Raw genomic sequence first — 16148 nt, 5'->3', positions numbered from 1 at the left:
GTGTTATAAAGCATTACAGGCACTAAAGCTTGACATGACACCTTCCCTTAACAGTGGTACAGCAGTGCAAAACTGGACTGATAATAAATTACATTTTAATCACAAAGCATCAGGGTCTGTGCAAACTTGAGTTACTTCTTGAGAGTTGATTAAGATTTGTAAAGTTTACAATATTACAAATAAACACATGAGCAACAGTCATTCTACAAAGCAGCCCCTTAAAGTTATTAAAAGCTGTTTTATATATATATATATATATATATATATATATATATATATATATATATATATATATATATATATATATATATATATATATATATATATATATATATATATATATATATATATATATATATTAAAAAAATGAAAGTTCTATCCATTACAAACTAAGGATACAGTAATAGAAAAGATAGCCACTTAAATGCATTTTATTCTGTGCTCTTATACTGTCAATCAACAGGAAAATGACATTTAGAATTTAGTAAATTTGCATAAGGCATAAAAATCAGTGAAGCTGAAAAACATCTTAATGCTCAAAATAAAACAATCCAATGGAGAAAAAAAAAAAAGGCATCAATACATGCGCAGGTCTCTCACAGAACAAATACCAAGCAGACAACTGCAACCACAGAGCTCACAAAAGCTTCACAGTCAGAAATGATGTCTGTTTGTGCCTCTCAGTGACCACGGCTTTGTGTTGCTGAGGGTGCTCTCCAAAGAAATACTGAGCTTCAATTCGGCTGCTGTGAGAACCGGGTTGGGCTGCTCGGCCGGGCCATTCGAAAGGCGGGGGCATCTCTGCAGCAGCGCGAACAACAGCAGGGAGACTGAACCACGATGGGATGCACGGGCTGCAAACACAGCAAAATAATCCATAGAAAACTCTGTGCTACTTCAAAATTCCTCCTCACATGAAAAAACAAAACAAAAACCCTGCTCTCTCGAGAAAAGGAAACCTCGGGGCGTGACAAAAATGAGAATCGGGCAACAATAATGAAAAATACAGTGCAATACATTTCAACAACCTTTGATTTAAAAATAAAACTTCATTCCATATTTATGAGGAAATTCCCATAAATGCAGCAAAAAAAAAAAAAAAAGCAGAAAATAAATTACCATTATATTTACATTATATAATACACACTATACTGCTTTGTATCTTTAAGTTAGTGTTCACATTATCACAAAAGTAACACTTTCTTCCCCCCCAACAGATTCTCCTGTGGTTTAGAGTATCTCTGTGTGGTGATGAAGCAGCAGCACAGTTCCTCTGAGTGAGCAGTTCACTTTGCATCTGCCGCTTTACAGCATGTGAACAAGATGCACATGAACATCTCCACAGGAATTCAGTACCTCGGACTACACAATACTCCAAAGTCCACAGTTACTCAAGGGTGTGATGCGATGCTGCGTAGCTGCAGAAGCACACACAAACGACGGAGGGTTTTGCAGACAGGTTTGGATTCGCTATCACATCAGACGATATATTTGTTCACAGTCCGCTATTGGAAACGCAGATGGGCAGATACTAGGGAGTAGAAAAGTTTGCAATCTGCTTCTGGGTGATCGAGTTAAAATGTGGCTTCCTCCCATTATTGGTGTGATGGTGCTGCACTGGTGTGTAACGGGCAGTGGGGGGAAGCTGAGTGGGATCCATCTGAGGTGTAAGAGGGATGTGAATGGAGCAGTTGAGTTATGATACCTGGTTGTGTTCAGAGCATGCTGGGTAATCACTAACAGAGCTGCTGTGTTACTACAAAAAAAAAAAAAAAAGTCTTCACAAGCTCACTTCACAGTTGACAAAACGCTGAGCAGGATGTCAGCAACAATTGGCAGCAGCCAGTGCATTACATTAGCCAGTGAGAGGAGGCCCCGTCTCGCTCTTCATTCAGCGCTGCAAGAATATTTGATTGCCAGTAAACAAATGAGCCAGATGAATAATTCATAAGAACAAACTCAAGAGCAGAAAGTGGCTTCTTCACTTTGGTTTCAACCCGCAGACTGAAGTTCCTTTCTGTATTCTTTGCTCTGAAGAAATAGGAATTACACAGCATTACTGTGAGGCTGAAGCATGACCGGGAACTGAAAAATCACCCATGCGGGTAGGTATGCAGGTAGCAGCTGATTAATACCCCACTCACCTTACATTCCTACACAAGTCCATCATAGAGTGACAATGCCTGAACAATAGAGGGATCTGCCTTTGATCCTTCCTGAAACTCCTGCAGAGTCAGCTTCCCGTCTGCATTCTGCAACACGACACAAAAACAGAAAAATATATCAAGCTGAAGCCCTGTGATGCTTTTACACACACCTTCCAGCAGGGGGCAAAAAAGCATCTCAGGCCATGTCATGTTGCCCCTATTCTACGCTATTGGGACTGATGTTTGGTTCAGTGCACTTGGACAGTCGCCACTCTCAGCTAATACAAATCACTAAGTGCTGCTGTGCTGCACAGTTACTCCTATGGGCTGATCTTGGCAGTAGTGAGCTGACAAACACGCCCATGCAGGCTGCGTCTCATCTTTCACTAAAGCTGAGTAGATTCTTGGAGCTGACAGAGCGGGCACCAGCACTGAGCGCTAAAGGTGGAGGAGAATATATATATATATGATGTTTATAGACTGCAGGCGGTGTTAGTGACACTGTGACGAATACAGCTAACAGCTCTAAACTTAACAGCATCCATATCAAAGCCCCGAGGGTGGCAACAAAGGTAGACGAAAGCCCTATTAAAGTTAAACTCATGACTATATCAATGTCAGTCTCAATGAATATCAGATATTGCTCTATCACTATTTACATCTCTAGTACTCAAACACTGACCTTATCCATCATTGCAAAAATGCGGTCCACACGCTTCTCTGGTGTGTTTTCTTCCTCAGGCAACTCCACAGTGTTCCCCTACGACATCAGCAACATCATAATGCTTCATATGGTGTTTGCATTAAAACGAGTCAGGATTAGATCTCTAATGTTTGGGAAAACTTACCACCATCTGATATATGGCATCTACAATGTTCAACATCTCGTCTCGGGTTATGTAGCCATCATTGTCGAGATCATATAATTTAAAAGCCCCTGTACAAAGACAAGAAGTTAAAATATGTGGGCTTCATGTGGGTGAAAAAGGAGGATAAATATCGTCACACTTTGTCACAGGTTTAAAAAGTAAGTCAAGGTTTTATTTGCCGTTTTTCTCTCTAGAAGTCTGTACTCCTGTCATTTAAATATTAACAACAAGAGAAGAGATTCCATCTTCTTACATCGCAGCTTTTCATCTAGAGTCCCCCGGGAAGTCACTGACAAGGCCTGGATGAACTCGGAGAACTCGATGCGTCCATCCTGCAGAGCGACCGAGAGAGGGGAGAGAAAGAGAGTGAAGAGAAATGGCCCAGAGACAAGACGAGGCTCTCACTTCACACTTGCAGTGGCTGTACTTTCACAAACTCTGTCCTTTTCATGATGTCCTTGCTGGATTCTTCTGAAAATGGGGCCAGACGTTTGCTCCAAGTCAGATGCTATTTTTTGCCTCGCACCTGGCTCTCTCCTGAGGTAGAAATATGTCACCTCTGGTCATTAGTAAGAAGAATGCTACTGGCTCAAAGTCTAAAAATTACAGCAGGCAAACATACGACCACAACATACGGGGAGCAAAGACGCCTCGCATTTTCCAGTCATTTCACATCACGAATGGACGCGAGTGATCATTCTGTCCAACGGGGTAGGAACTGTTCCACTCTGAAATTTAGTTTTCTCTAAGTGTTGTTAAAATGTGACAAAAAAAACCCCCAAAAAACCCCCAAACAAACAAGAAAAAAAAAAAAAAAAAAAACACACACACAAAAAAAAAAAAGACGAATTACACTTTTAAATCCACACTTTGTGCATCAAAGAGTGGTCTACTGACCTGATTCTAAATCATAAAAACACAACTCAAAGTTTCTCAGACGCCATTAATTCAAACCAATCCATCATGTTATGACTTCCTGTTTCAAGCAGCTGACGGAGTCTGTCGTCTTCCTACATTCTGCTAAGTCAGCTGCCCACTGCAAGTTTAGCCACAGTATTCTTTAAAGCAGGGAAAAAAAAGCCTGGTGTTTTCGTGCCCCTCAGGGTCAGCTAATGCTATCTCTACCAGACAGCTGACTAGACAGAAAATGCTAAAGTCATGTGTTGCAGATCGCACAAGTCCCAAAAACTGCTAGGATCAATGCATTCTCTAACTACGGGGTGCGTAATGCTAATGAAGGTCACAGATAAACATCAGATGAAGGGGATTGTGTGATCTTCCTGACACAAAGCCTCTTAACTCAAGTCAATACACCTCCGGGGGGCTCAGCAGCTTCCTGCGAGCTGCTCTTCTTCAGTTTGTGTCCCCAAACACAATCACAATGATCATGTACAGCTACAGTGAGGTGGATTACTTCAGAAAAATGTATCTATCTTGTTGGCTTTGCCAATACATCCTCCCACCCTCACCCCATAAAGAGAACAGCACATTCTCTGGGTTACAATTATAGGTTATTGTAGACACGAAGACTCCACTGCAGCTCGTTGCTCCTTTTTGAGCAAAAAGAAGGGGTACCTAGTGTAATATAATATCTTTAAGTGTAAAATATATCCAGGTTCTTTTTGTGCTAATGTTGCCAGAAATACACAATGTGAGCAATCAGTGTGCATTACAGAAAGAATATCTGCACTGGCACTGCTAGATTCTTCAGTTGTAGGTAATGTACACGTCCCAATGGGGAAATAGTTAATTACATTTTTGCCTATAATTTTTATGACAATGCCCAAAACAAACAGCTCTCATTCAAAAACTGTGTGTATACGGATGTGAGAGACTACAGCTCTAAGGGGGAAAAATACAACAATAATGGCACTGGAATAATAATTAAAATGAAAAAGATTACAACGCTTCTCTTTTATTCTGCTCAGTAGTCCCTAGATGTTCACAAAGAAAGAGATGCTGTTCTCACAAACTGACATGATCTGAACAAAAACCTCCAGATTAGCCCTCTCCTCAGACTCCTTTTATCTAACGGCAATGCCAGCCCCAAATGATCATATTACTGTGAACTAGCAAGGGTATTTTAATATTTCCCTACGCTCCCTAAAAGGCTAATAAAACACGTGAATTTGTTTACAAACCTTATTTTCATCAAACACATTGAAGACAAACGAGGCAAACTTTGTGGGATCTCCAAAAGGGAAAAACTGCTTGTATATCTTCTGGAAACCCACAGCATCCAACTGCCCACTCGGGCAATCTTTGATGAAACCTTTGTACCTAAAAAGAAAAACAGAGCGCACTGTGAGATGATTTTAAAAAGTAATACAGCCTTATGCAATGCAACCATACGAAACGAGAATTCATAATCAAGACTAGAACGGACAGCAGCAGTAGACTGAAGTCACCTCCTCACTCTTACCATAGGCATTACTGATTCAGTCTGAAAGAGTGCGCTAGATCAAAAAGGTAAAGTGCAAAGCTATTTGTCTCATTCACAGATAAGACGATTGCCTTAATCCAATAGCAAGCCCAGGGTGGTTAACTCTAATCAAATTACTCTCTGCTCCTCTTTTGATAATATGCGTGGCTGATAGATAAGTCTGAGAGCTTCCTCTTGCCCTCTGGAAATACCATATCTGGAGAGCAACTTAACATCTCTATTAGCCTAAATATAGAAGCATTTCATAAGCAATTTCAAGCGCAATCACTCAAAGGTAGGCAGTTTTCTTGTATGTCTTCATAAGGGAAGTCTGCATCGACAGAGTCTAACCACACAGGAACAGGTTAGGGAGCAAGTAAGCGAGATTTAGTCTTTACAAAAATAAATCTTAGATGAATAGTAGGAGGAGGAGGACATGACAGGGAAATAATAACACTCTAGTTATAAAAAGCATTGCAAAAAGCTTTTCCTCTTAATCAACAGCAAAAATGACACAAGTTCACACAAGGGAGCACTGCGTCTTCGTCTCTGCTTAAGCTCTGGCTGTTCTTAATAAGACTGGGCTATAATTAAGGCCAGAGAAAGCGTGTTCTGATGAAGAATGAAGGCCAGGGGTGATCTTTTCCACTCACACTCTGACTCCTCACTCCTCTTAAACTCTTTTACTTTTAATCTGCCCGGGAGATAATGAAGCCAGCTCCTTACAGTCAAAGAAATAGGCAAGGAGCTTTGAGGAGCAGCTGGGAAAAAGTTCAGCGAGAAGAAAAGCGAGAAGCGAGCAGAACCACAAAATTCTCATATATGAATTATCAGGCGATACATGCAGGGGAAAAAAAAGAAAGCCTAGCTTAACTATGCAGGCTATAACCTAATTGGTATTCAAAGAACCGAACGCACAATGCATATCGTAATCCACAGCCAACCTATTTCACCTGAATTCTTTTGTCATTTTTAATGCTTGACGGGGGAATATCAAAGAAAAGACTGAAGACAATGAAATGTGCTCTACCATACTGTACATACGGTGCTCATGTTCAAGCACAGAACATTACAAGTACAAAAACTAGTACATTTGCATTCATATTCTCCATTTACTGCTTTCAGGCACTGAAGACTGTATCATAGGTACACCCACAGTGAGAGAAAATATGAATTCATCAAATCACATCTAAAATAAATATTTTTATTCTGTCAATATCATATCTAGTTTGCTCTTTTTTTAATAATGCCAGATCAGGAGGGTCAAATATCAGCAAATTTTAGCTCATCGCAAACAAGCAAAAATAAATTAGCACTCCTATATTGATGCATGCGCTTAAAGATGCGCTGGCATCTGTTTTCTAATAAGTAACAAGACACTGCATGGCAAAAATCACAGTTTGGAAATGTGTTGAGAATCGTGGCAAAAAGGCTGTTTTATATCCTTCTCTGTCCAGAGGATAAATAAATTCACTGAGATGAAGATCAGCAAAAATTATGTTGTCCAGACACTTTGTTGCTTTGCATTTTGAGCCATTATGCATGGCAAAAAGAAGGCCTTTAGAAGGGCAACCCATCAATTTTACACACAAAGGCTCAGTTCACCTATCAGGAGCATTTCTCGGGCTGTGAAAGCAAATCTTCTGTGGTTTAAAAGGAACTTTATAGAAAAAAAAATTGAGTGACTGTTGATGTAGTTTGGGTTTTCTCGACTTTAGCTCGAGCCTTACAATTTAACAAAAAGCCTGTGTTGCAAGCAGGAGGTATGGCATTTAAGAGGAGAAAGCATTTAAGATGCAAGTGCAGTCTAATGGAAGGTGATTTTCTGTTGCATTATGGGAAATGGATAAAAGGATAGGGCGGACTCGGCTGCTTTAATTTTGAACAGTTTTTAAATTTTTTCCTCTTTCAGAGGAACTCAATCTTTTTTTAATGCAATGCTAAAATCACTTGAGCACCTCAGTGCTGCGTAAATAAGGATCCCCCCCCCTTTTTGCAACTCATAAGGAATTACCATCTTAGAAAAGCATCTTCCAGTAATTTAGCACATCTACAACATTTTCAAGGTTTCAAAATGTGAGAACTGTGTCTATAGTAGTATTTCCTTAGACCTGTAAATATACTTGTATGCAAAACTAATCCAGTGACCTTTAAGCAGTTAATGGCAACAGGCCAACAATTATAAAATAATTTCTTACACATGATAAAATAAAAGCGCTCTAATGACGCAGTAGTGCATTTCATCTTATGATTATTATTATTACAGCTCCACAGTGTTTCAGTTTTAATAGCTGAATATTTAAATAATGAACTATTTATTTCAAGTGCAATCAATTGTGCATCAACCAGACAGCCACTTAACTGTAACATTAAAAGAACAACGGCAAGAATAAGTCAGACTACTAAGCCTGCCCCTTTTTTGTTAAACATTTTGCTAGCATCAAATTTAAAAAAAAAATAAAAAAATCATAAAACAACTTGATACGCTGTCTTTGCACAATTTCCATAAAAAGCAGGGTTTAAACAGTGTAGTGCACCTTTACTGACATTTTGCACAGCATCCCAAACTTTGGGAAACACATCAACTATACAACAGCTAATTTACATATGCAGTGTACACTCACAAACTGTAGATACAGTGGATACAGTAAGCACTGCACCAACTTGTAAACATGTTTGCAGTGTCAGCTGCTCATAATACGAATCACTTTCATTTGCCAAGAACACGTCATGTACAAGAGATCCTACTTGTGACATTAGTGCTAAGACACACACACACGTTCAGCCTGTACTTGAAGCGGTGTAATAGTGCAACTACGCGCTGTACTTGTGGGGATGTGACATTGTGGATCAGACTACTCTCGGGTGCTGGGATGAAGATAAGATATTTATTTTCTGGCACTGGTTGCGTTCTTTGGCATCTACCACGGTGGCTTGGTACTGTGCAGGATGTTTCTTTTGCTCCTGCCTAGCTGGCAGGGAACATCACTGAGCTATGGCATTTAGTTATTGATTTCAGGTAGGCCGCGGGCATACTAATGATGTTCCCTTAGAGGAGAATTAGAAAGGAGAATAAATTTAATGCACAACACAGGCATTTATCTAACCCTGCTAATTCTTCTGTGTCTGTGCTTGTGCTCTAATTACACGCCATCTGGCATTCCCCCTGGTAAAATTCCCTCTCATCCCTCACACTCAGCCGTGTTGATTGCTACTGATCTTCAAGTGAGGGCTCGTGCAAACTTTCCTGTGAAAGACAGCGAGAGCAATGGCGAGCTAGCTGGCTGCACAGCCGGCGGGGTGGAGGTTTGGGGAGGGGAGGGTTTCCGCCCCAGTGCACTCAGGCAGCCCTAGAGACAGGCCAGCTCGAAGGCTCTGGACCTGCCAATGTCCAGTGATATCTAATGCTGCTGTACTACTGCTATGTGCTGTGGCTCCCTTTCCCCCTGCAAAAAACTCCCCAACAGGAAACATGAAGAGCAACTAGTTCTAAAGGCAAAGATCTTTTCACGCATGTGGAATTAGGTCATGAAATGCAAACGCCAAAAGGAGGAGAACTAAAATGTGAACATTGAAGAGTCATCACTTCATTACGGAGCTCTTTCTTCTGATTTATGGTCTACTTTGATTTGGATTTTCAAAGAAATAATAGCCCAATTGCACCACCCGTGCAAACAAAAGAGATGACTGTGCTCACGCTTGAATCATCTCCGCTAATGAAGAAAGCATTGTTTCTTATCCATCTGCCAGAGGCTGTCAAATTGTCCCTTCACAAAAAGATCCATAAATTCACACCTTAACAATAAAAACAGATTGCTCCAGGCCCACTTTTATGCAATATCCTGGCTTAAACTGTCTTTGTTTTATGAATTTGCTTCGTTTTGACACATTGACGTGCATGTTTTAACGCTGTTAACACAGACGGGGATCAGACAAAGGCTAGACCTCTATGAGCCCATCTTGGCTCAGGTCACAGTGACTAATAGGAACAGAATCTGACAGGAAGGATTACTAATGAGCAACCTTGTGTAGGTTTTGTGGCCAAGTAGTCATGACTGCCTGAAAGTGAAACAACCTTGCACCCCTGCCATTCCTCTGTTATCAGACATCCCTTTTGCAAACAGAGCAAAAAGGTTGTGGAGGAATGCATCATGGAAATGTTTGTATCAGTATTATCAGCCTTCAAAGTCATTCTGTCTCAGTTAGGCTTCAAAGTCATTCTATTTTCAGAACTCATCCGTCTTCAAGGAAGTGTGAGGGAGATGGCTCCAAATCGACTATCAAACCAACAACACTGTTTGCTGACTCAAGAAAACGAATCCTGAGAAGGGATACATCGAAAAGGGGGTTTTCCAGCTGGGTCAATGTAAAACTTCCTGACCCTTTTGAGACCTGGGACATGTAACGATGCTGACCTCGTCAATCTGTCAAAGTCACTGTGTTTACCTGATCGTGATGCACACCTTTCACTTTACGTGCCAAAGAATTGTTTCACTCATGACGACGACAGCTCTCAACATCGATTCTAATTGAGTGTGACCGCATTTGTAAATATCTTTCTCGAGTGTGTATTTTTCCGTTTGTGTATGCTGCACGTCACTGCCCCTCGCACAAAGGCTGAGAGAGATAGAGAGTGCGATCTCCACCGGATGGTCTAAATCAGGAGTGCATCATATGTAAATGCCTTTTGTAAATTAGAAACACAGCCAGCAAGATGCTATTATTTCTCACATTATTGCAATTAAAGGCATTCTCCAAAGACAACCATGCTATCAGTGAGCCAAGCAATTCATGAAGAGACACTTTGAGTCAAAATTTTGTGCCTGCCAATCTGTTAATACAGCATGCAGTTTGGATTTGTGGTGTGTTAAAAATGACACAGTATCTTTTATATAAAAAACATGAAACCAGCACATTCAGATGCTGTCAGATTAATGCAAAGGAGTAAACCTGAAAGGAGCGTCTAACTCCAGCGAGCTTTGTCACTGAAGACGCTGCTAAATGCTAATATTTGACTAGCCCCACATGAACAAAGAAAAAAAAAAATCTCATTAAAAATGCATGCACACACTTACCACTGCTGCACCTCCTTCTCTGTAACTGTAAGAGAAATAAAGAGTGACATTAGCTAGATGCAAAACTTAGCATATCAGACACAATAGAGGAGCCTGGTAGCCAACCATATTGGTACTAGGCTTTCAAACATGTTTTATGCAACAACAACAAAAAAAAACATTAAGTTTCAACATGCAATTATTGGAATACAGCTTTTGTTTTGCTGAAAGTAGAATTCATTAATTCTAGTATATCCTGTATAGCGGTAGACAAGTGGGAGTAAACCCTAGAGAGCCACAAAAAGACGAGGAAAGCAGAGGGAATGAAGGTCAGCCACTGATTTAAGAAAAAGAACTGTTTATGTGGCAGGATGTGTTATCATGCCCACACAAGCACTACTATCTGCCAGTATCTAATCAACCATTCCCACATGCCTTTCCCTTGTCTCTTTACTTTCTCTCAAGTAACCAAAGTAATTTTCAGCCTCTTGGCTCCTGGGATTACTAATGAAAAAAAAGGGCTGGAAATCAATAGCATTAGTTTAACCAGGTGGTCTTTTGAGAGGCACTCTGAACTCATGTTGCTGCTGCTGCAGCAGCAAGCTGACAATAGATGCTGTCTACCACCACTTCTGTTTGGCCCGGGGGAAAGTAAAAGGCTTTTAAAGACAACAAAACGACAGTAACTTAATCACTAATTTCATCTACTGTAATGTTGAACCTTGAGCAGCTCATAGTCATGGTTACTAGCCAGGTAAAACACAGAGAGGGTAAAAAGCATTGAGTAAGCGAGGCTACATTCTCCTGTAAAAAAAATAAAAATATAAAATTACATTATCCAGCAGTCTCGCATTGTAGGAGACAGACAAATAAAAAAAAAAAAAAAAAAAAAAACCTTCACAACAAATTTGGGAAAAAAGAAAAGAAACACCTGAAACACAAAACATGATATTTACCAAATGTTTGTGATAATGCGACTACCTCAGATCAAGAGCAAAACAATACAGGGACTACGGATAAGGAGCTCTGCATATATCTCCATCTCAATTTGTTCTGCTCAGCATTTTAACTGAGAAGCTCATCCTGTGACCATTTTCTGGTCAGCAAATGACAGGGTCGATCTCACTACTTTTAGCCAAGCCAAGCTAGCATTAAATTGGCCTCAAAAGCCATTGCTGCAGTCAGAAATTGAGGCAATTTACCATGGCTGCGATTTAATAAAAAACCGTGTTACATAACTCAGTCAGCGGCAATGGGCAATAATGCAATCAGCCAGTTGCAGGAGGGTGCGGGGCCCACTCAGTCGTTGGCCCTGCAGGGTCTAGCTAGAACACATTCAGCTTGTGCCTCCATCGCTATGAGTGTCATCGTCTCTTTTCACTTCAAAAAAAGAAAAAGAAAAAAAAAATCTTCATGCTGATACATGGGCCTATGCTACATCCTGCAGACATTTTAATAGGATTGCTGGTCCTTCCATGTAATGGCAGAACAGTCATTCAGGGAAGCATTTATGGGGAGGAGCGAGTTTGTAACTATTCCCTACTGTTTTCCACTAAAGACCAGAAAAATCACTCATTAGTGAGAGCTGTTGCACAGCCTACTGTTGTCTCTGAAGGTGTTTTACTGACGATAACAAAAAAAAAAAAATTCCAAAAATATGCTCATAAGAAATTTTCTAAAATACAATAAATCCAGATGTCAGCATTTATTCCTCGTAAATAAATGGGCCTCAATTCTGGCCTTGCTGTTTACCTTTTAACACACATTATTTTCTGTGCAAAACATCCTGCATCTTTTACCAGACACACACACAAACACAAACAAACAGAGGGGCACAGGGAAATTTACTGAGTCCCCAATCTGTCAAGGACCAAAGGAAAGCATTGACTAAAATGGCAGACTACGCTTCTCATGGGAGCGCAAGAGAAAGAGGTAACAGGATGAAGGAAAGCAGAAACGATAGTCTCAAGTCAAGCAACAACAGTAGCAACAAGAGAACGATCACGCTGGGAGAGAAAAGCTCAGAGCCCCTCTCAGCGATGCTAACCAGATAAGATCCTAATTATACTATTCCATTCCCTGCTCAAAGAGGGCGGTTAGGGGGAAAAAAAAAAAAGAGACAGGGTGAAAGGTTAAGAGAGAATGAGAAAACCAGTCAGACAGGGGGAGAGAGCGAGAGAGAGAAAGGGACAGCAGCAAGCAGTCCAGCCCAGCATGAAGTCTAATCTTCCTCCACAGCAATTTCCTGCTACAACAGCCTTCCTTGGTTCTGCTGTGGAGAGACCCACCACACAAATAACACTGTCATTAAGCAGCCAGGGGATGTCAACTCCCACCCACACCTGCACACCACGGTGCTCAAATAATAATAATAATAATAATAATAATAATAATAGCAATGCTGTGCTCCAAAAATAACACACAAGTGGTTAATATAGTGGATACCAAGCAGACATTGCTGGTGGTAATTAGAAATGTGATCCAAAGTGATAGCTGAGCAGACGTTGATAAGCAACGGCTGGTAAGATGGTACAAATACAGTCAATTTGCACCCTAATGCATCAACGGGAACAACAATCGAAGATATAATTACAAAGTCGCACCTTCGCTACAGTTCTTTATTGGAGGGTCAGTCCCCTTTCTGTGAGTCCACCCCATCCATCGATCTTGATGCAGGAATGCAATTTATAAGTGTGGCGGCACAAGCACGGCGTGAATTGATTTACCCTTTCTACGTTTAAATTTATCAATGTCTGTCACATTAGAAGTAGAACATACAGCATGTTTACAAGCACAGCACATAAAACCACATTCTCATTGGTAAAGAAAAGCTATCATTACAGCTGCCACAAACTCTACTATGTCCTCAGCGTAACTTAAAGACCCCCGCTTGCAACTTTTTACTCAGCCTTAGCTAATCGCAGTCTGCGATACATTCAAGAATCTGAAATTTGAAACAAATGAGGAGATCATTCGCAACTGACATCTGCTCTGTCAGTGGTGAAAAATGTATAGCATCCCAAAGCATCCCAGCAGGCAGCGTTATTTACTCTTAAGCCTGTGTGGTGCACAGTGGGTGGAAAATGAGATTAGCAAACCGCAGCAATAAACTCTGTATTATGTATTCCTATTGCAAGCTGTATGTTCTTTAACCTCAGGCCAACAGGCTATGACAAGCTCACAGAAAAAGTTTCTGCAAAGTTTTTCTTTGTAAGAACAAGCAAAAAACAAACACACTTTCAGTTACTCACAGTAGGTTTTCCTTGTCAACTCCTCTACCACCTCTGGCTTGAGCTTGCTGTTGGATTTACCCATGATCTTCAGCTCTCTTCGACACCCCCAAATCCACGCTGGCACGTATCACCTGTTACTACGTCCTCGCCAGTCTGCTCCTCTGCCAAAACACGCAAGAGAAGTGGGGCTAGTTTAGGTGAGAAGACACGGGTGAGATAGGAGAAAGACACTTTTATTTGAGTTTGCTTTGACAGAAAAGGAAATAAAACACTCCCATTCACGCTAATCGTTCTGTATATATATCACTCTAGCTGCGGTCATGATCTGCTCAGCCATCAGCACTCCACACAGACGAGTCAAACCCCAGGGGACCACGTGAAGAGGACCCAGCAGGCTGTTGAGTCTATACGAGCGCTGCGGAGCGCCTATGTGTCCGCCTCATTTCTTCACAGCAGCCCGTGGGCGAAGAGTGGCGTTTGGATGCATTGCTACCTTCGTCCTTGGATACAAGAGTCACTCAGTGGCTGGGTTAAGCACGCTCGCTCCCTCACAGTCATTCTCTGTTCTTCTCACTCCTCCCACCCCTCCTTTCCCACCACTATCTCTATTGCTCAGGGTAAGTTACTGTAGAAAAAGAGTCCTCCCTCTTGACAGCTGAGATAAGGAGGTGTGTAAACTAAAATACAATGAACAGAGCTCGACTTGGATGCCCCCCGCTGCACTTTGCGCTCGCTCTAAAACGTTAGCTCTAATCCTTGGAATTTACACAGACACCACAGTGTAAAGAAACAGTTTTAAAAGGCTTCAGTAATAATTTCTAGGGGGAAAAAAAAGAAGATACCAGAAAGACGCCAAGTCTGTTCATGGTTCTACAGCTCTGATGCCAACTGAACAGCACAAAAGAGATCCGGTGCTGCTCTTAAAATAAGCATGTGAGCTGTCTACCAAGTTTAGATGTGTATTTGAAGAGTGACAGTTTTCTTTTTTTTTCTCCTCCATTCTGACTCATAATTCTCCCTCCTTTTCTGGCCTCATGACAACACGGCATGGTGGTTTCTTCCTCTCTGTCACAGAGATGGGGATAATGGAATTTCTTTGTACCGTGGGCCGGGCGTTGGCATGCACTGACGGTTAACCACAGCAGCTGTCTGAGCCACAGAATTAGAAGACTACTGTACGCACTATGCACCTTCACTGCAAACATCTGTACTCTGCGTCCACGGCCAGCGATGTCTTTGCGAGGGATGCCACGCTGGTAATCACCATTTTGTGTTTGCTCAAGCCTTCTGGTCCTGGATATTACACAGACACTATGAAAATAAACAAACAGACAGCAGTTACAAAGGGAATGACAGGCATGTGCTGTATTTCATGAGAAATGGACTGGACTGTCACCTAGAGCCACAGACACATGGGCACTTAACTGGAAAAACACTCAAAACAAGACGACCTTTGTAGTGACTGCCTAAGCTGCTGAGTGTAGCCAGCAGGCATCACACAATATGCAGCTAGAAGAGTGCTGTCAATTTAACTGTAGAGGCTGCTATTAAAGTATTCTGCGTTAAATCAGCACAGCCTAAACGAGCAGAAAATGAAGTCACGTTGTGAAATGACTGATTCAAACAGCTGGCTAAGACAAAACAGCACAACTAAAATACATACATTCTCAACAAACGTATAGCCTGGTTAAAACCCTCGAAAAGCGCTTTGTTTTTATTAATTTCAACGTGTTTTGATTGACAGCAGCGAGAAATACATACAGTCGCGGCAGCAGCAGGTGGGATGTTGCCTGGCAGTACCATAGCAACCCTCAGTTTATGGCTACAGTGCGGGAAGCTAGTCATTGTACTCGAAACGTTTGGTACCCATGCTGTTCCGTGTAGCTAGTTGACAAGGAAAAAAACAGAAAACACACCTTTAAATGAATAAAGAAAAAAACGTTCCCATATAAAGCGGCTTCTGGTTACCTCAGCCACAAAAGCGGAAAGTCGCGGTGAAAAGAAATAATTTGCCCCACAGCAGAAAGCCGCTGTCCGACGCCGTCTTCCTTCGCCGAGTTCCGGAGTGAGCGACTCGCTGCTGCGCGGATGGCCGTCCGTGCTGCTCTGATGCCGCCGTCAGGGAGTGACGTTGCTGCCTCTGCTGCATGGCCCCGACCAACTCAGCTCAGTGCCAGAGACACTGACGTCGCGGTACCACTGGACACACACTGACTCTTTGTGTGCTTTAAGAACCTTTACACGTGTCACCGGGCACATAGCGAGAGGTTAACTTTTCGTCTCACATTCACATTATATGTAACGTTGTTTACAGGTCAGTCTGCCTGCCCAGTTTTACACACAAAAAAAGAAAGAAAAAAAAGGTTGAAAGTGGTGGTGAGGTTTGTCTTTATAACACTCAAATTAGCCACTTACCCTTTTTA

General features: G+C 41.5%; 1 protein-coding gene across 5 annotated transcripts; it reads right to left on the bottom strand.

Annotated features, from left to right (window-relative positions):
• Positions 1-415: 415 nt before the first annotated feature.
• LOC146375839 (neuronal calcium sensor 1) lies at positions 416-15864 on the bottom strand. Of its 5 annotated transcripts, XM_084946415.1 has the most exons (11): positions 15694-15863; positions 15487-15609; positions 14916-15036; positions 13744-13886; positions 10514-10538; positions 5158-5296; positions 3270-3348; positions 2996-3084; positions 2830-2907; positions 2145-2252; positions 416-2031 (listed from the first exon to the last, which is right to left on the bottom strand). In XM_084946415.1, exons 4-10 carry the CDS (start codon positions 13805-13807, stop codon positions 2154-2156), a joined length of 573 nt encoding a protein of 190 aa, XP_084802541.1. In that variant the 5' UTR covers positions 13808-13886; positions 14916-15036; positions 15487-15609; positions 15694-15863; the 3' UTR covers positions 416-2031; positions 2145-2153. The 5 variants fall into 5 exon arrangements, with proteins under 5 accessions (XP_084802541.1, XP_084802542.1, XP_084802543.1 ...); XM_084946416.1 differs by lacking the exon at positions 15487-15609 and having other exon boundaries at positions 14909-15036; positions 15694-15864; XM_084946417.1 differs by lacking the exon at positions 15487-15609 and having other exon boundaries at positions 416-854; positions 15694-15864.
• Positions 15865-16148: the final 284 nt, after the last annotated feature.

This window comes from Perissodus microlepis, chromosome 12 (assembly GCF_051167445.1).
Source record: "Perissodus microlepis isolate ML-2025 ecotype Zambia chromosome 12, ASM5116744v1, whole genome shotgun sequence".
Lineage (NCBI taxonomy): Eukaryota > Metazoa > Chordata > Actinopteri > Cichliformes > Cichlidae > Perissodus > Perissodus microlepis.
The sequence above is the reverse complement of the archived record's forward strand: the minus strand, read 5'-3'. Positions and strand labels throughout refer to the sequence as shown.